This window comes from Engraulis encrasicolus, chromosome 2, assembly GCF_034702125.1.
Source record: "Engraulis encrasicolus isolate BLACKSEA-1 chromosome 2, IST_EnEncr_1.0, whole genome shotgun sequence".
NCBI lineage: Eukaryota > Metazoa > Chordata > Actinopteri > Clupeiformes > Engraulidae > Engraulis > Engraulis encrasicolus.
In genome coordinates this window covers 14370014-14390661 of record NC_085858.1, presented here as the reverse complement: position 1 = coordinate 14390661, position 20648 = coordinate 14370014, and the positions used below count along the sequence as shown (strand labels likewise).

At 41.2% G+C, this 20648-nt stretch overlaps 6 gene segments (V, D, J or C); all 6 read left to right on the top strand.

Annotated features, from left to right (window-relative positions):
• Nucleotides 1–959: 959 nt before the first annotated feature.
• Nucleotides 960–1457, top strand: LOC134468877 (Ig heavy chain V region 5A-like). The segment is given in 2 exon segments: nucleotides 960–1036; nucleotides 1144–1457. Coding segments are annotated over 2 exon segments (357 nt in total).
• Nucleotides 1458–2831: 1374 nt separating this feature from the next.
• Nucleotides 2832–3329, top strand: LOC134459621 (Ig heavy chain V region 186-1-like). The segment is given in 2 exon segments: nucleotides 2832–2926; nucleotides 3022–3329. Coding segments are annotated over 2 exon segments (360 nt in total).
• A 4429-nt stretch (nucleotides 3330–7758) lies between these two features.
• Nucleotides 7759–8162, top strand: LOC134459610 (Ig heavy chain V region 914-like). The segment is given in 1 exon segment: nucleotides 7759–8162. A coding segment is annotated over 1 exon segment (348 nt).
• A 785-nt stretch (nucleotides 8163–8947) lies between these two features.
• On the top strand, nucleotides 8948–9439 carry LOC134468868 (immunoglobulin heavy variable 2-70D-like). The segment is given in 2 exon segments: nucleotides 8948–9024; nucleotides 9132–9439. Coding segments are annotated over 2 exon segments (351 nt in total).
• Nucleotides 9440–12916: 3477 nt separating this feature from the next.
• On the top strand, nucleotides 12917–19026 carry LOC134459599 (Ig heavy chain V region 914-like). The segment is given in 4 exon segments: nucleotides 12917–12987; nucleotides 17804–18138; nucleotides 18761–18820; nucleotides 19009–19026. Coding segments are annotated over 4 exon segments (456 nt in total).
• A 721-nt stretch (nucleotides 19027–19747) lies between these two features.
• Nucleotides 19748–20245, top strand: LOC134469040 (Ig heavy chain V region 5A-like). The segment is given in 2 exon segments: nucleotides 19748–19830; nucleotides 19938–20245. Coding segments are annotated over 2 exon segments (351 nt in total).
• The last annotated feature ends 403 nt before the right edge of the window (nucleotides 20246–20648 follow it).

Sequence of the window (20648 nt, the reverse complement as noted above, 5' to 3'; positions counted from 1 at the left end):
ACTGTTGTATGCATTATGTTGTCATGTTAATATCTTGCTCTAAACAACATCTTGCTCCTTGTATAATGTTAGGCCTATAATTTGTGAGTTTGGTAAGGATTGTTGAAGAGAGTGTAAGTTTAACATCCAGATTTTAAAGATGATGAGTTTAAAAAATAAAAGTAGTGTTTTGAGATATGGACAGTGTGTATTAAATGATTGTGTGTTTGCCATCAATAAGTTATATTGATGAAACTGAAATTATAGTCTTTGCATGTCCATCCTGAATAGTACCATAATAGAAACCAAGGTAGGGGCCTATCAAAATGATGTAGCCCATCGAAAAAGCAAAAGAGTGATACCCAGCCCATATGTCTGTTAAATCCTGTGACTGTACTGCCCCTGTGTGGTTTACTGTGTCCATGACCCTGGGCTAAGAGTTTATATAATAGCGGCCTCAAGACCATCAGCAGATGGCTCCTCCTCAGTGTAACAGCATCAGTCCATCAGTAGTAATATCTCCCACTTCAACAGACTATGTGCAGTTACATTTGAACTGTCATGACAGGAATGAGTGTACAATTTAAGTCCATTTTTGAATGAATATTGAGTTTGATCTGTGACTTGGCCCCTGATTTTGATTTTGTCCCACCGTGAATATGAGTTTGACACCCCTGTGTCAAGATAGTTAGGCCTACATTAAATAAAAAAACATGCGCTATATGGCCATGTACGATGCAGTTCACACTGAATAAAAAGAGAAACATGCTGCAGCTATGCAAGAAGGTCGCTGGTGTATATTATTGACAGGAAGTCTCTAAAGGAAGTCTCTAAGGAAGTCTTTAAATGTGAACTTCTAATACTCCTAACCCCATGTAAATATATCTGCATGTAAATTCAGCCAGTTTCACTTCCTGTTTGAAGAGTGCTGTGAGTGTATAACTTGTGTGTCCAGAGTGAAGAGCAGAGCAGCAGTTGATGCCAGATCCTCATCTTCCACACTAACTAACCATCATGTCCCTGTCAGCTCTGCTGCTGTTGCTGGCTGCTACTTCCAGTAAGTGTCTCTGTTGGAGTGGATTTGCACTCAACACTCCAGACTGTGTGTCTGCACTGGCTCATGTGTTAGAGTTGCCATGACAGTAACAGGTGTGTTTTCCACAGGTGTCCATTCAGAGACGCTCACTCAGACAGCTGCAGTGACTCTCCAGCCAGGACAATCGCTGACCATCAGCTGTAAAGTCTCCTATTCAGTTACTAGCTATGGGACAGGCACAGCTTGGATTCGACAGCCATCAGGGAAAGGCCTGGAGTGGGTCAATGTTATATACTATAACGGAAACACAGCACACAAAGATTCACTGAAGAGCAAGTTCAGTGTCTCCAGAGACACCTCCAGTAACACCATCACCCTGCAAGGACAAAACATGCAGCCTGAAGACACAGCTGTCTATTACTGCGCTCGATACTCACAGTGATACAAAACAGCTTCAGTCCCATACAAAAACCAACTCCACTCATTATGTACTGTAATAGTCAGACAATAGACAACTTGAATGATGCAAACTCAGTGACGTCTGTAGGTTGTCAAATGAACCGGGGTTTTAGCAGGTAGTGGACGTTACTACTGTTATCACCAGAGACTCTCATAGGTATTATCCAGTCTGGTATTACTGTGCTCGAAAGCCATAGAGTGATACAAAAGAGTTTTATTACACCCATACAAAACACTCTGCACACATTATGTACAGTAATATTACATCATGACAACATTACATCTTGAATGATGCAAATTAATTAACAGACTTTGTTTATCTTTACCACAACAAAGTTAAAAGTTGCCTGTTGATCTAAAAAAGGAGGAAAAAACAGAGGCACTCTGAGATTTGAGAAAAATATAAAAAAGTCTTTAATTTAACATGACAATTCTGTTTAAAAACCACTGGCTTATATAGTCCCCTTAGTATATACGTCATTGTTAAAAGCACATGGGCCTACGCGTTGCGGCCATATTGGCCTTCATCAGGGCATTACCTGTAGATCTTACTAAGACATGCAACATAAATTCTTATGTAAATTGTACAGTACAGTAGAGTACTTTTATTAATCCCGAGGGAAATTATGGTGTCTGACAGTTTACATAAATACACAAATACAAAACATAAACAAAGACCCAATACACATTGTGGCACATTGCAGTAAGCATAGCACCCACTTGTGGACAGCAATCAGCCTTACCTCAGTTAACATACACCCCCCCCCTCTCTCTCTCACACACACACACACACACACACACACACACACACACACACACACACACACACACACACACACACACACACACACACACACACACACACACACACACACACACACACACACACACACACACACACACACACACACACACACACACACAACAAATAAACAATTTGATGTTGGTACTGTGGAATGCATTTATAGACAATACATGACAATAACTTACATTTAGCATTATTCATTCAAGACCAAACTAAGTAATAGACCAAAATGTAGGACTAATAATCCAAACTTTTGACTAAGTACCGTAAGTTACACCATTACAGAAGTATGGCGACAAATACTAACAAGCTCATGATCATAATGGCCTATTTGCGTTTCTTTAGCTTTGACAGATGCGATACATTTGGACCAATTTGTAGCTACTCTTAAGTAGCATTTATAAGAAATAGGATGGCGGTTTCATGAGTCTATTCAAAGTATTTCTAACATGAATAGTTTCTTTGTCTTCCCCTCCCCCACCATGTCCCTCCCCCTGATGTGAAGATATTAAGCTGCTTGTGGACCTTCAGCTCCTCAGAAGCTCCTGGACTTCTGCAGATCTCAGAAGAGCAGCTCAGCCTCCACCAAGTCACCATGACCACCACCTCTCTACTGATGATGATGCTGATGCTGGCAGTTACTTGCTGTAAATCAAAGATATTCCTAAAAAGAGTGTAAGCACAACCGTGTTACTGTGTTCCTATCATTTCTCACCTACTTCTAACTATCTCTGTTTCACAGATGCTCAGGACATTGAGCTCATCCAGCCAAGTAACCTGGTGGTGACTCCTGGCCAGTCTGTCTCCATCTCCTGTAAGGTCTCAGGGTTCTCCATTAGCAGCTATTGTCCTCGCTGGATACGCCAACGAGCGGGGAAGCCCTTGGAGTATATTGGGTGGATTTGTTCTTCAAGCAGCTCTGTCATAGACTCATTAAAGAGCAAGATCAGCTTCACTGCAGACAGCAGCAGTAGCACCGTGTTTCTGAAAGGCCAGAATATGCAGCCTGAAGACACAGGTGTCTATTACTGCGCCCGAGAGACACAGTGATACAAACATGCTGTTTCCCCATACAAAAACCTCTCTGGTCTCGACCACAATGCCATGCACAGGGAAATGACACTTTCCTACAACATATTACAAAGTGGAGATTGTAAAAGAAGTTCAATGTTGAAGTGAGAAATTGAAGCTGTATGCACATATACTGTAGGGGTTCAACATGCATCACAGCAATACAATACGATTCATATCAAATAGTCTGATGTGTTTAGAAAAGCAAGTAAAACAGGTAAAAAAAATAGTAGAAGGAAACATATGGACCAGGACTATACATATATTAATTATGACAATTGTTGATTCAGAGTCACACAAATAAACATCTAATGTACATGTACAGTGTTGATCTACAGGTCTTTAGAACATGAAGTTCACAGCAGACAGTAATGTGCATGGCCTGCTTTAAATTCATTACAGAAAACAGCAGGGGGCAGTGTTTACCATCAAATCAGATACCCTCTGGTATTACAGGATGGAAAATAGCAGCATAGAAGCATGTATTTGTAGAAGCTTTTATTTCCACTTCTGAAAATGAAATGGGAGCTTGCGTAAATTCTACCAGGGAGATTCGAAGTACCCGGCTGTCAAACTCTTACTAATCAATCAGTGTCACTTTTGACAGATCATACTCGTGTCATCATTCCCCAGGATGAACGCGAGATTGGGGAGTTCCCCATTACATCACTTACGCATTGTTCCCTCTCAGCCAATGAATCACATTCACGTCTTTTTAGAAAAGCTGTCACTCATTTAATTCTCTGCTTTCCAGTCAAGCCGACTTTGACGCCACCTCCACTCCTCCATCCACCGTCACCAGTGGTTCCCGTCTGAAAGGGGGCAGGCTACGCCCGCCTCCATCTCCGATGGAGGATATGCCGTCCTACCCCGCAGTTCAACGAGAATACGGGAACTTATGCCAAACAGGTTCATGCATTGTTTTATCATGTCTATTTGTTCAATAAATGTTAATAACGTTCATTTGCCTCTCGAGTCTTCATGGTAGAAAGAGTGCACATTGGACATCTTTGTGTCACTGTTTCTGTGCTGCATGACTGTTTGAACTGAACCAAACCGGTTATGTCAAGTCTGACTCTGTTACTGAGCCACTCCAGACATTAGACACCACGGTAACGGGAAAATTAACTGAATCGCTCTAAGACAACATACAATCATTGCTACCTCACAAGTCATTGCTACATGTTAAGCCTTGCATCTTTATCTCATATCAAATCATGTGTTCAGCCTTGAAGACCTTCTGACCTGTCCATCCAGGGTGCTTGCTGTAGACAAATGAACATCCCTCCTCCTCCTCCTCTTCCTCTTCCTCTTCCTCCTGCTCCTCCTCCTCCCCTTTGACTTACTGTATATACACCATGTCTCTGTTCTGAATGACAATATCAGGAGCAGTGCAGCGATTCAGGACCAGATCACACCATGATGCTGACACATCTGCTAGGCCTACTGCTAATAGCAGCACACAGTGAGTCCTCAAAGACACAAGATATAACAAGATATGGGGTTCACATTACAAACATTATCTGTCACAAAGTAATTCGATTTCAAATGTTTTTTTTCCAGGTGTGAGGAGTGATGTTGTTCTTACTCAGCCGAGCTCCATGGTGACCCAGCCTGGGCAGACTCTACGCCTCTCCTGTAATGTGGCTGGATACTCACTAGGAGATAGCAGTTATTGTACGAGTTGGATAAGGCAGCCTGCAGGGAAAGCTCTGGAGTGGATTGGCTATATATGCTATTCTGGGGGCACAGCTTACAGTGATAAAGTGAAAAACAAGTTCAGCATCTCCAGAGACACCTCCAGCAGCACAGTGACTCTACAGGGCCAGAATATGCAGCCTGAGGACACAGCTGTGTATTACTGCGCTCGATATCCACACTGATATAAACATGCTACCGCCCCATACAAAAACCTCCCCGTGATCAACTTGACTGTTTAAGATGGAATATGGGCCTGATTAAAATATTATTTTGGATGAGGTGTATTCTTTAAAAATATATATTCTTTTGATGCCATAATAACATTGTACTCAAAGTTCCTTTTTTAAAGTAAAGCAGTAAAAGGAGTTGCATCTTTACAGTAGGTTGGCACAAATAAGCTAATTGATGGGAGGGTGTCATGCCTGAGTATGTCATAGCATATAGTGTGCAAGTCAATCTTTGTCCTTGGATGGACGTCATGGACTTCATGAGTGAGGGACGTTTTTATTCAATAGGTCCTTCAATGTAATTTTCTCATTTGGGATTTTGAATGGGAGAAAACCCATCAAAATGTCCCTCTGTAACTGGTTGGCATTGGGGGTTTCTCCACGGAGGTGGGGGACAACAAGACACAGGAAGGGACGGGGGGACTCCGTACTCATATACTCGAATGGCATCAAAACCTCTGTCCTTCAATCACACAACCCCCAGCGATAAGTTGTCCTAAACGACACCACCTTTTGTCATTGCTCAACTATTCATATAGAATTCATGATAATGTAATCTACATGTATCTATTTATAGTATCTATTCATGAGTCCTTCAGAGTCCTTCAATCACACAATCCCCAGCGATAAGTTGTCATAAATGACACTGTCATTGCTCAACTACTCATATAGAATTCATGATATTGTAATTATCTAACTACATATCTATTTCTAGGCACTTTGTTTTAACCCCTTAGCGCCGAGCCTATGGTAACTTATAACCTTATATTGTCAACAAAATTGTAATGGGCTATGTCTTAATCTGTTACCTAAGGCTCTCAGTACTGTCATAGCAATGTTGTCATGTTGTACAGTAGTTGAGTATTTTCAGCAAACAGTGAATAGGCCCGTCGGCGAGCCCATCTGCACTAAGAGTACTAGCAGTGAATTTCCTCATAATGTGGCACAATTTTTCTTTAGAGGTATTTTATGAGAATGAGTAAACGATAGAATGCAACTATTTTTATTTATTATATACAACATGCTATCTACAGCACCAGTGATTTGTGGGAGTGGCTTATGCAAAATGCAACATGTCTTTAGCTATATCTGTGTGTGGAGTAAGGGTAAGAAAGCTCATTGACATCCTTCCATGAACCAACCAGCCATGGGTCTGAAACTAATATTAGTGGTTTTGTGTCTAACAGGTAAACTCATCCTCCCAAAACCCTCTCTCTCAATGCTGGATTTTAGCCAAGTTCTGATATAATGAAGTCATGAAATAATGTGTCTTTGTATCATTTTGTTGTAGGTGTGGAGTGTCAGACACTGTCTGAGTCTGAGCCAGTGGTAATCAGTCCTGGAGGATCTCACAAACTGACCTGCACAACATCTGGTTTCACATTTAGCGGTTATCGAATGAGCTGGATCCGACAGGCTCCAGGGAAAGGACTGGAGTGGATTGCCTATATTAGCACAGCCAGTTCCCCGATCTACTACTCCCAGTCAGTCCAGGGCAGGTTCACCATCTCCAGAGATGATTCCAGCAGCAAGCTGTATCTGCAGATGAACAGTCTGAGGACTGAGGACACGGCTGTCTATTACTGTGCTCGGTACCCACAGTGAGTGAGGGCAGTTACCAGGCTGTACAAAAACACTTCCCCATTCAAAACATTTGTCATTCTCAACAGAAGAAATACTGAACTGTCTGTTGGAATAAATTGGAAATTGAAATATCATTGATCAGTGCAACAGAGTAACTATACTTCAGAGAAATAATATTACAATATTACAAATATTACAATATTACAAAATATTACAGAATTTTTATTACGACATAGTACACATCAAAGAGATCTAATGAGTAATGGGATAGGCTCATCTCAGTTTAACTATATCCCAAGAAATGTTGATTCAAAATTTATCAATGGTGAATATGATCAATATTATTTTCTTCTAGTTTTAAAAATGTTAATATTTTTTGTACCTACTCCAAGTCATGTTCATTGTAAAAAACAAACCAGAAAATGAATAAATAAATTAAGATCTTGGATTACACATTTGGCCTGATAAAATAAAGTTCCATCCATGCATTTTAATCTTTCAAACAATCCTGGTATGTCCTCCTGTAGCATAAATGTTGAACAATCCCACCCAGAGACAGACAGGAGTCAGACTGCCGCTGTGTATCTCTGACCATCCTGCTTCTGCTCTGTGTGCCTTGTAAGTGTGGCCAGTCCACTGGAGCCCTGCAGCAGCACTACACCAGCATATCATACTCCTGTGTACTGATACTGCCTTTACACTGTGTGCTTTACATGTTAGCAATTGGTTTGTTCTTGTAAATCACATTAAACTGCATCTTGCACATTGAACTGAATCTGTCTGAATGACTAAAAATGTGGCCTTGAGCCACATCTTGCATATCTGTGCTTGTAGTATTTGGATGCCTTTGCCTTGCCAGTGCTGCAGTCTGAGGTTCATTAGCCACAGTGATACTGATGTGTCATCCGTCTTCAGGTGTCCATGGCATCAGTCTGGCCTCGTCTCCAGACCAGCTCAGGTCTCCTGGTGCCTCGGTGAAGATCTCCTGCCAGGTGTCTGGTTATGCCCTCACTGACTACGGCACGGGCTGGATCCAACAGCCTCCAGGCAAAGCCATGCAGTGGATTGGGATCATGTGGGGTGGAGGCTCCTTTGACTACGCCGACTCCTTCAAGAGGCGCTTTAGCATCAGCAGAGACAGCAGCAATGTGCTCTACTTGGACATCAGCAGCCTGCAGCCTGAGGACTCAGCAGTGTACTATTGTGCCAAGACACACAGTGCAGCAGCTCAGTGGAGGAGCTGAACAAAATCCCCAGACGGAGACACTCACACTCACACTCTGCACCTAAGACCGCAGTCATGAACACAGTTGACCACATGGGGGCAGCGCAGGCACAGGATTGAACAGACCCTGATGTAATAACACACCAAATACAGTACAATCTAGTGGGTTATCAAAACGCTAAATTTGCGATTACATCTCTTTTTATTTGTAAACCTCTTCAGAAATGACTTTTCACTCACATACTGCATCACATTCACTAAAGAATTATTCTCTAAAACACCTCTGCGTGTGTCTGGCTGTGAAGGTACACATCATGATATAAAAAAAAAATCGTTTTTATCAGCTGCTGTATTTGCAATAAGTCAAAGGGATATCAGAAGCAAGAAATATATGCACTAAAGGACATATTCATTTGTGTTCATACAATTCCCAACACATTTTTCCCTCATTATCCCAATTGCATATGAGAAAAGTACCTTTGAATTGTGATTTTGTGAGATATTGAATAAAACCTCTGTCATCAATGACATCTCAAGACCCCAAGCACAAGGGAGGACTGGAGTTAGTAGAATGGAAAGACCCCGTTATTCCTGCTCTATTCCCATGCTATTGCAATAATAGCATGCAATTAGCAGGATGGGGCCGCGGTTGGGGGCGAGGCATCAATGGGGGTGTTGCCCAGAACAGCAATCATTGTAGGACCGCCACTGTAAAGGGCCGCTGGGATTGTATTGACAGGAAGTACGACTTCTAAACCACATTCCCATGTACATTTGCATGTAAACTCAGCCAGTTTCACTTCCTGTTTGAGAAGGATGCTGTAGAGTGTATAACTTGAGTGAGCAGAGCAGCAGTTGATGCCAGATCCTCATCTTCCACACTAACTAACCATCATGTCCCTGTCAGCTCTGCTGCTGTTGCTGGCTGCTACTTCCAGTAAGTGTCTCTGTTGGAGTGGATTTGCACTCAACACTCCAGACTGTGTGTCTGCACTGGCTCATGTGTTAGAGCTGCCATGACAGTAACAGGTGTGTTTTCCACAGGTGTCCATTCAGAGACGCTCACTCAGCCAGCTTCAGTGACTCTCCAGCCAGGACAAACACTGACCATCAGCTGTAAAGTCTCCTATTCAGTTACTAGCTATGGCACAGCTTGGATTCGACAGCCATCAGGGAAAGGACTGGAGTGGGTCAATCATATTGGCTGGGATGGATACACAGCACATAAAGAGTCACTGAAGAGCAAGTTCAGCATCTCCAGAGACACCTCCAGTAACACCATCACCCTGCAAGGACAAAACATGCAGCCTGAAGACACAGCTGTCTATTACTGCGCTCGCTACTCACAGTGATACAAAACAACTTCAGACCCGTACAAAAACCAACTCCACTCATCATACAGCAATAATCAGACAATATACTGTACATCTTGAATTATGTAAAATCATTGGCGTCTGTAGGTTGTCTGTAGCGCTATAGCCCAGAAGCTAGAGTATACTGTCTTATTGTGCTCGACAGCCACAGTGATACAATAGTTTTATTACAAACACTTACTGTACACATTACAGCATATAGACTAGAGTAAAGCATCTTGACAATATTGCATCTTGAATAATGAACAGACTTTCTTGATCTTTACCACAACAAAGTTGAAAATTACCTGGAGGTCTTACTAAGCTATTGACCATATGAAACAGAAATTTTAAAGTAAATTGTACTGTACATGTGGTTTTAATATGCACATGTTGATCTATATACACTACGGGTCGAAAATTCACCACACCTTCTTCCCTTCATTTCAATCCTAGTTTAAATAATCAATTTGAGGTTGGAAAAAGTAACTATGCAATGAATTCATAAATAATATAAATTGCATTTAGCCTTATTCAAACAACAGAATAAAACTAACAAGCCCATGATTGTATTGTATTGACCTGTATGTGTTTCTTTCGTTTTTTACAGATCTCCTATCCTGATCTTTACTGCGATATCCACTGATACAAACATGCTGCATCTCCATACAAAAACTTCCCTGGTTTGAACTTGAATGCCCTGCCACAGGGAAAGGACAATTTCCTACCAGATGGAACAACGTGAAAATTGTAAAGGAAGTTTAATGTCAAAGTGAGAAATGTTATTTGTATGCAGCTATATACTGCAAGGCTTGAAGCTTTACTATTCATATAAAATAATCTGATGTGTGTTTAGAAAAACAAATAAAATAAGAAACAAATAAAGGAAAATGGACCTAGACGATACATATATACATTATGACACGTTGTTGATTCAGTGTCATGCATATACTGAGTGCTGCCATATTAAGCAAAAGATTATCTTAATTCATAATAGACCGTCTCTGATTAAGCTACATAAAGTGTTTATCTGCTGGTCTGCAGAACATGCAATTCTAAGCTGACAGTATTGTGCATGGCCTGCTTGAGATTCAGTATAAAAACCAGAAGGGGGCAGTGTTTACCATCAAATCTGGTACCCTCTGATATGTATACAAGGAACGTGTGTACTGGCATCAGTATGGAAAAGAATAGCGTACAGTAAAACAGTGCAATTGTAGAATATAGATGCTTTTTATACCATTTGTGAAAATAAATGTGATAGTGCACATTGGACATGTTTTTTGCCACTGTTTGTGAACATGAGCTGGACTGACTGTGTTATGGATCCTCTCCAGCCATTTGAAGCCACAGGAAGGCCTATAGGACAGTTCACAGAGTCCCTCTCTAAGAAGACACACAGTCATTGCTATCACACATGTTAAACCTGACAATTTTATTTCATTTTGAACCAGTGCTCCACTTAAGCTGTATTTGTCCTGGGCCTGTGGCTTCAGTCCCATACTTTTTTACTCTAATGAATTCACCTGCATTCTGTGTCACCCAATTATGTCATCAAATTATGTACACTAAGCAAATTCATGAAGAATAGTTTCTTTCAATTTTCAACATCCAAGATGGTGACTTTCTGACCTGTCCACCCAGGGTGTTTGCTCTAGGGCAAATGAACATCACTCCTCCTCTTCCTCTTCCTCCTGCTCCTCCTCCCCTTTGTCTTACTGTATGTACAAACTAGATGATACCTCCAGTATTGTGCAAAATGCTCCAGTCATTTGAATTAAGTATGTGCATTTAGTCGCACACTCTGTTCTGAATGACAATATCAGGAGCAGTGCAGCGATTCAGGACCAGAACACACCATGATGTTGACACATCTGTTGGGTTTAGATCCTCCTCATGCATTACAATGTGTTCACTCAGCTCTGGGTTTTAGTCAAGTTCAAGTAAGCTAGATCACTGATATAATAAATCAAAAAATAAAGTTATGAAATAATTTGTCTTTGTCTCATTTGTTGTAGGTGTGGACTGTCAGACACTGTCTGAGTCTGAGCCATAATGTAAAAAAAAGAATAATTTCAGTTCAAGTCAGGGCCGTCGTTAGGCCTATTTACATTAGTATTAGCCCCCCGTAACGATTTTGAAAAAAAAAAAAAAAAGTTTTTTTTTTTTTGTTTTTTTTTTTTTTACATTTTTCCAAAAGCAAATGCAGTAAAGCACTGAATACGAACCACCAAGAAGGCAAGTTAATCTGAATACAAGTTCCTGTTTGCTTATTTATTGTTTAATGCCACTTATATCCCACTGCACAGCAATAAAAGCAGGGTGCACAGCAATATGTTATGCGGGTGGGGGGGGCATAATACTTATAACATAACATAATAATATTCATCAGTTGAAACATTTTGTAATGTTTTGTTTAGCTTACATATAAGGAATGTTCATTAAAATGTGAATTTAAAAACATTCCACCGTAACTAGTTTGGAAGTCAGAGGCGTGCTCAGTCCCTTTAGGAAGATGAAAAAAGTATTCTTGTGGGTGCTCTTTGGTTCAAGGTTCAATGTCAAAAAAGTTGCTTGAAAAGAGAAAAAACTTTTCTTCACCAAGGCACTCCAAAAAGTATAGTTAAAAATGTCTTTATTATTATGACATGTCCATTAAGGACTTTTAAAATTGCCCACGCGTAGCGGCAGTTGAGCCTTCTTCAGGGCATGAAGAAGGCTCAACTGCCGCTACGCGTGGGCACTGTAACTAGTGTTTAAAAAAATAATTGTTCAAAACAACGCTTTTGCACACCTCTGTAGCTTGACAGGTGCACAGGATACCATCCCAGTGGGGTTGTCATCCAAGTGTAAAGAAATATTGCACAATGTCCATTCCACCACCAAACTTTAATACAACATGAAGAAGGTCGGATGACCGAGACAATGTATTAAAGTTTGTCGGTGGAATGGACACTGTGCGGGATTTCTTAAAATAATGAATTCATAGACAAAACTTTAGCAGGTGCGCTGAAAAATTTTGGTGCGCGCTGCCATACTTCCTCCAGGGCTAAGCCCCCCCTGTCTCTCAAACCTAGTGACGGGCCTGGTTCAAGTCCACACACTGCATAACACCTTCACTATATAAAGATTGTGATTCTCTCTAAAACACCTGTGAGGCTGTGAAGGTACACATGCCATAAAAAAAACCCTGTAAGCACATAGTCAATGGTAACTATCAGAAGCAATAAATATGCACTCAGTGCACCTTCATGTGTGTTCGTACAATTCCCAACACATTTTTGCCTCATGAGAGAATACAGTGCATGGAGTTGGCCCAATCAAAACAAAGGTTAGAGTTGTGACAAGGAGTCCCACTTCTAACTCTAACCACATGTTTATGCAAAGTCAGCCAGTTTCACTTCCTGTTTGAACAGTGTTGTAGAATGTATAACTTGTGCGTCCAGAGTGAAGAGCAGAGCAGCAGTTGATGCCAGATCATCATCTTCCACACTAACTAACCATCATGTCCCTGTCAGCTCTGCTGCTGTTGCTGGCTGCTACTTCCAGTAAGTGTCTCTGTTGGAGTGGATTTGCACTCAACACTCCAGACTGTGTGTCTGCACTGGCTCATGTGTTAGAGCTGCCATGACAGTAACAGGTGTGTTTTCCACAGGTGTCCATTCAGAGACGCTCACTCAGCCAGCTTCAGTGACTCTCCAGCCAGGACAAACACTGACCATCAGCTGTCAAGTCTCCTATTCAGTTACTAGCTATGGCACAGCTTGGGTTCGACAGCCATCAGGGGCCTGGAGTGGGTTGGCTATGCCAGCACTGGTGGAAGCTGCTATTACAAAGAGTCCCTAAAGAACAAGTTCAGCATAACTAGAGACACTTCGAGTAGAACTGTGACTCTCACTGGGCAGAGGGTGCAGTCTGAGGACACCGCAGTCTATTATTGTGCTCGGAACACACAGTGAGTGAGGGCAGTTACCAGGCCGTACAAAAACACTTCCCCATTCAACACAGTGGCGGACAAAAACACAACACAAAAGTTATTTAAAACGTGTTGTCCAAGCACATTAAAGTCATACGTTTAAGATTAAATATAATGTAATATATAAACAATGTATTAAAAATGCAACATATTGTATAATGTTTTTTAAAGGACTACTGTTCCAAAATAGACCTTGTTTTAATTCTACTCTGCTGTAACTTTCATACATAAATTGATTGTGTTTCCTTCATCATTCATGGTCCCATTTTATCAGCATTTAATTTGTTCATTTCTGTATGCTAAGGAAAAGTTTGTCACAACAATAAAATACACAATACTGTAAAATCTGATGATTACAAAAGATTAGGCCTACATAACCAAAAGCATTGAGTGTGGTAATGACTACCTAACAGTGACAAACAGAATAAAATGAATTAAAATAAATTATGGCATGGGATTGCAGAATATAAAACACAGGAATAGATGAAGTAACATTTACAGAAGTAGCCTAATGCAGATGACCACGTGCAGAAAAAAATCCAACAACAAAGTTGAAAATTGATCCTATATTTTAAATTCAACAGAAATTCCGAAATAAATTGTATTGTTATATGGTTTAACATGATGTGCAGTATGTTGGTGCAACCAAAGTCATCCTGCACTGGTTCGCCACTTGGGGCTTTAACACATGACCTGCCAGTTTACACTCCGTTTCAGCATGGACAATACCAATATGCTACAGGAGCGGACTGATAGCTCTGTGCTTTCAATACGAGTCTTTGTGATGCATTTGCATCAGTGTGTAGATAGTAATGCAGACAATACAGCCAGTAGTGGGCATGTCCTACTGAGTTTCATTCTAAAAACCAGCAGGGGGCAGTGTCCGCAATCAAAAATGCCCTATTGTACTGAAAAAGGAAGATGTGCGGACCGGCCGCTTTGATAAAGAACAGCGTGAAAAAGTGTAATTGTAGAATCGAGAGAGAATTGAATTTCCATATATCTTTTCAACGGAGTTGTGCTTAATGTGTGAGTTTAAAGTTTCAGTTGCCTATTAAGGATGTGTCGTGTAATATCAAACAGATTTAAATATGACAAAATTAGGTTTTGACAGTGAGGTATTCAGTAAATCATGTCAATGGTTTTTGAAAATTAAATTGTCAATAACAGGGGATCATCTTCTAAATTTTTAACCTCGCTATGTGACGGTAGAAATGATAAATCCCGCCGAATGATCAACCTGTTAATGTTGTGAGGAGAAATAGACTGTGTGAATACATTATTAAACAGGATAGGACCAGGAGCTTCCATCTGTCAATTCTACTTGTGAAAAAAAAAGAAAGCCCAATTGGGAAACTCCAACTCCCATTGTCACTGTGACACAGCACTCCACAGCACACAAGTGAACACTGCACACTGCACACAAAGAAATTGCATTTATGTCTCACCCGTGCAAGAGGGCAGCCCTCAATGGTGCCCCTTGGGAGCAGTGCGACGGGACGGTACCATGCTCAGGGTACCTCAGTCATGGAGGAGAGCACTGGTTGATTACTCCCCTCACCAACCTGGCGGGTTGGGAGTCGAACCAGCAACCTCTGGGACGCAAGTCTGACGCCCTAACCGCTCACCCATGACTGCCCTACTTCTGGTCTTTGTGGGAATAGCTATCTGATACTAACACATTTAAAATATATAAGCCTGTATAATCAAATAAATAAAATTAGTATGGGGTAGCGGAATGTAAAATGGTGGTTTTGGTGGTTTTACTAGCCTATGCACAAACATCTCATACTCTCGATATTCTCACATCCGTCTCCCTGTCTTCTTCCCCTCCCCTATCATGTCCCTCCCCCTGATGTGAAGATATTAATCTGTTTGTGGACCTTCAGTTCCTCAGAAGCTCCTGGACTTCTGCAGATCTCAGAAGAGCAGCTCAGCCTCCACCAAGTCACCATGACCACCACCTCTCTACTGCTGCTGATGATGATGCTGGCAGTCACTTGCTGTAAGTCAAAGAGATTCTTAAATGAAGTGTATGCACATCCGTGTTACTGTGTTTCAATCATTTCTCACCTACTTCTAACCATCTCTGTTTCACAGGTGCTCAGGACATTGAGCTCATCCAGCCAAGTAATCTGGTGGTGACTCCAGGACAGTCTGTCTCCATCTCCTGTAGGTTCTCAGGATTCTCCATTAGCAGCTATTGCCCTTATTGGATACGCCAACGAGCGGGGAAGCCCTTGGAGTATATTGGGTACATTTGTTCTTCAAGCAGCTATGTCATAGACTCATTAAAGAGCAAGATCAGCTTCACTGCAGACAGCAGCAGCAACACTGTGTTTCTGAAAGGCCAGAATATGCAGCCTGAGGACACAGCTGTCTATTACTGCTCTCGATATCCACAGTGATCCAAACATGTTGTTTCCCCATACAAAAACCTCCCTGGTCTGAACTTGAATGTCTTGCCACAGGAAAATGACATTTTTATGGAACAAAGCGGAACAAAGTTGAAATTGTAAATTAAGTGAGAAATTGAAGTTGTTTGCAGATATACTATAGGGGTTAAACATGAAGATTTAGAATTCATATAATCTAAGAATAAACCTGGCTAAAAATAAGTAGAAGGAGACAAATGGACTGGACATGTGTTAATCATGACAAGCTGTTGATTCAGTCACACAAATAGACATCCATTGCATCGTATGCTGCCATATTACATAAAGTGTTGATCTATTGATCTGCAGTACAATATAGAGCAGGGGGCAGTGCTTACCATCAAATCAGATACCCTCTGGTATTACAGAAAAAGGAAGATGTGTGTACCGCTTTCAGTATGGAAAAGAAAAGCATGGAACTTTGCAATTAAAGGAGAGATGCGCATTACTCCATTTGTGAAAATAAATATAATAGCACATAGCACATGTTGGAGCCACTGATTGTGTAGGCTAGTGTATGACTGCATTGCTATCACACACACACGTTGAGCTTGACTTCTCAAATCGACCAGTGTTCAACTTTGGATATGAGGTGTTGGCCTTTACTGTCACGGACATACATGAGGGTGTTAGTGCAGTACTTGTTTTCCCTAGACAGCTTGACCGCATTTCCTAGACGTTCCCTTGACAGCATTCACCTGCACTCTGCATCACCCAGTCACATGATCAAGGAAGTATACAAAGCGAAGTTATGAAGAATTGTTTCTTTTAATTTTCAACTTTAAAGGTGGCAACCTTCTAACCTGTCCATCCAGGGTGCTTGCTGTAGGCAAATGAATATCCCTCCTCCTCTTCCTCTTCCTCTTGCTCCTCCTCCCCTTTGTCTTACTGTATATACACCATGTCTCTGTTCTGAATGACAATATCAGGACCAGTGCAGCGATTCAGGACCAGATCACACCATGATGCTGACACATCTGCTAGGCCTACTGCTAATAGCAGCACACAGTGAGTCCTCAAAGACACAAGACATGACAAGATATGGGGTTCACATTACAAATATTGGCTTTGTAATCAAATGTTGATTATTCTATTCCAGGTGTGAGTAGTGATATTATTCTCACTCAGCCGAGCTCCATGTTGACCCAGCCTGGGCAGACTCTACGCCTCTCCTGTAATGTGGCTGGATATTCACTCAGCGATAGGGGCTGTTGTACTGGTTGGATAAGGCAGCATGCGGGGAAAGCACAAGAATGGATTGGAATCATGTGCTATGATGGGAGCACAGCTTATATGAGAGATGAGAGGTTAGATAATGAGCTGGACCCCTTATCTCTCTTATCTGTTGAGGCCTTTGCACTCATCCTCAACACATCTACACATGGTAATCTGTTGCATGATGGATTTTTGTGTTTAGGCATCAAGCACATAACCTCTATTGTAAGTCGTGAGAAAATAATATCTAGCCCTATCTAAGTTGGCCTCTATGGACTTTGTTTAATTGTGGTGGTCATATTTCCCCATATGAGCATTTTGCACAGTTCTTTCAATCATTTGCTCATTATTTGTTAAAAGTATTGTAAGAACATAAATAAACACAAACACTGAATGCATTTAATTTAATTTAATTTAATTTTAATTTTATTTCATATAAAATGCTATTTATAAATCCAGTGATCCCTTTGACCAAATGGGAGTGGCCCATGCAAAAAAGCAGCAGATCTATAGTTATATCTGTGTGTGTGGAGTAAGACTAAGAAAGCTGATTGTAGTGCCATCCTGCTACCATGAACCAACCAGCCATGGGTCTGAAACTACTAGGCCTATTAGTTGTTTTATTTCTCACAGGTAAACTCGCCCTCTCTCATAGCTTCTCTCTGCGTATTGGGAGTGGATCATTGATAGAATCAACAAACGAAATAATGTGTCTCTCCTGTCCTGTTTTTGTTGTAGGTGTGGAGTGTCAGACACTGTCTGAGTCTGAGCCGGTGGTCATCAGTCCTGGAGGATCTCACAAACTGACCTGCACAACGTCAGGGTTCACATTTAAAAATTATGCTATGAGTTGGATCAGACAGGCCCCAGGGAAAGGGCTGGAGTGGATTGCATTTATTCACACAGCCAGTACCCCGATCTACTACTCCCAGTCAGTCCAGGGCAGGTTCACCATCTCCAGAGATGATTCCAGCAGCAAGCTGTATCTGCAGATGAACAGTCTGAGGACTGAGGACACGGCTGTGTACTACTGTGCCCGGAGAGACACAGTGAGTGAGGGCAGTTACCAGGCTGTACAAAAACACTTCCCCATGCAATACATCAGCCATTCTAACTAGCAGAAAACAGGTCTTGAATTGTCTGTTTAAATGAATTTCAAATTGAAAATATCATTGATCAGTACAACAAAGTAACTACTTGAGGAAAATATCATTACAGTCAGTATTTATTTTGACACAATAGTAACATAACAGAGATTCAATGAGGATATCTCATTTTAACCAATTCCAAAGAAATTGTGATTCAAAACATATGGTGAATATGATGAATATTATTTTGGCCTGGTAAATAAAACATATTCAATTTAATTTGAAGTGTCATTGAAAGAAACATGTTTACACATTTGAAAGGCTGTCATAATGCATTATTATTATTATTATTATTATTATTATTATTATTATTATTATTATTATTATTTAAAAACATCATTACTTATTTTGTAGCCCCCACTCCCAAAAGAAAGTCATTATGCAAATGAAATGTCCTCATATGACATAAATGTTGAACACACCCATCCAGAGACAGACGGTAGTCAGACTGCAGCTGTGTGTGTATCTCTGAGAAGACACTAGACTATAGTATACGACCATGAGCTCCCCTCTGACCATCCTCCTTCTGCTCTGTGTGCCTTGCAAGTGTGGCCAGTCCACTGGAGCCCTGCAGCAGCACTGCACCAGCACCTCATACTCCTCCTGTGTACTGATACTGCCTTTACACTGTGTGCTTTACATGTTAGCAATTTGTTTGTTCTTGTGAAAAACATGAAAATGATTATTGCACATTGAACTGCATCTGTCTGAATGAAAACAAATTTTGCCTTGAGCCTCATCTTGCACACTGGACATATATCTGTGCTTACATTTGAATGTCTTTGTCTTTGTCAGTGCTGCAGTCTTCAATGAGTTCCATTGTAGCCACAGTGATGCTGCAGTGTCATCTGTCTTCCACATGGGGGCAGTGCAATTATAGAATTTAACAGACCTTAATCTAATACACCAAATAATTCAGTACGATTCATTGGATTATCATAGCATTAACTTTACTATTACATCATGTTTTTACTTGTTAACTTCATCAAAAACTATGTATTCATATAACGCCAAAAAATCAATTCAATTCAAATTCATACACACAATGGAACACCTTCACTCTCTAAAACACCTCTGTGTGTGTGTCAGGCTGTAAAGGTAGGCCTACAAATCATAATATAAAAATAGTAATACCCTATGAAAATCCTGTAATCAGATGCTATCTTGGCAAGACTTTTGCCAGATTTTGAATTAAACCTCTGTTGTTAATGACATCATCAAGAGGCCACAAGCACAAGGGAGGACAGGAGTTCAGAAAATGGAAAGACCCCGTTGTTTTTGTTCTATTGCCATGCTATTGAAATAATAACATGCAGTTAGTGGGTTGGGGGCGGGGCGTTGCAGGGGGCGTTGCCCAGGGTGCCAGTCATTGTAGGATCGCCACTCTAAAGGGCCGTTGGAGTTGTATTGACAGGAAGTCCCACTTCTCATAACCACAATCCCATGTACATGTAAATTCAGCCAGTTTCACTTCCTGTTTGAAGAATGTTGTGGAGAGTATAACTTCTGTGTGTAGAGATTGAGAAATAGAGCAGTTGATGCCAGATCCTCATCTTCCACATTAACTAACCATCATGTCCCTGTCAGCTCTGCTGCTGTTGCTGGCTGCTACTTCCAGTAAGTGTCTCTGTTGGAGTGGATTTGCACTCAACACTCCAGACTGTGTGTCTGCACTGGCTCATGTGTTAGAGCTGCCATGACAGTAACAGGTGTGTTTTCCACAGGTGTCCATTCAGAGACGCTCACTCAGCCAGCTTCAGTGACTCTCCAGCCAGGACAAACACTGACCATCAGCTGTCAAGTCTCCTATTCAGTTACTAGCTATGGCACAGGTTGGATTCGACAGCCATCAGGGAAAGGCCTGGAGTGGATCAATGTTATCTGGAGTGGTGGTAGCATATACCACAAAGATTCACTGAAGAGCAAGTTCAGTATCTCCAGAGACACCTCCAGTAACACCATCACCCTGCAAGGACAAAACATGCAGCCTGAAGACACAGCTGTCTATTACTGTGCTCGAGCCCCACAGTGATACAAAACAGCTTCAGACCTGAACAAAAACGTACCGCACACATTATGTACAGTAACAGACAATATTACATCTTGAACTAGAAGCACTCAGAGAGCGCAGACCTCCGCCAAGGAAGCTGCTTGATAGAACATTTGACTATGTTACACCCTAAGTCTTTCTGCCTTCTTTTTGTGGAGTACCCACAATTCAATTTCAAGTCACTAGGGGTGTCTACATATAGGCCAGCAATGGTGATGAATCTTTTAAAAAGTCCTGGTTCCGGTTCGTGATCCGGATCACCACCAGAATATAATCACTTCTTCCTTGGGCCATTATGAACAACTCCTCAAAGTTTCGTCCAAATCAGTTGGTTAGTTTTTGAGTTATCCTGCTGACAGAATCTTTTAAAAAGTCCTGGTTCCGG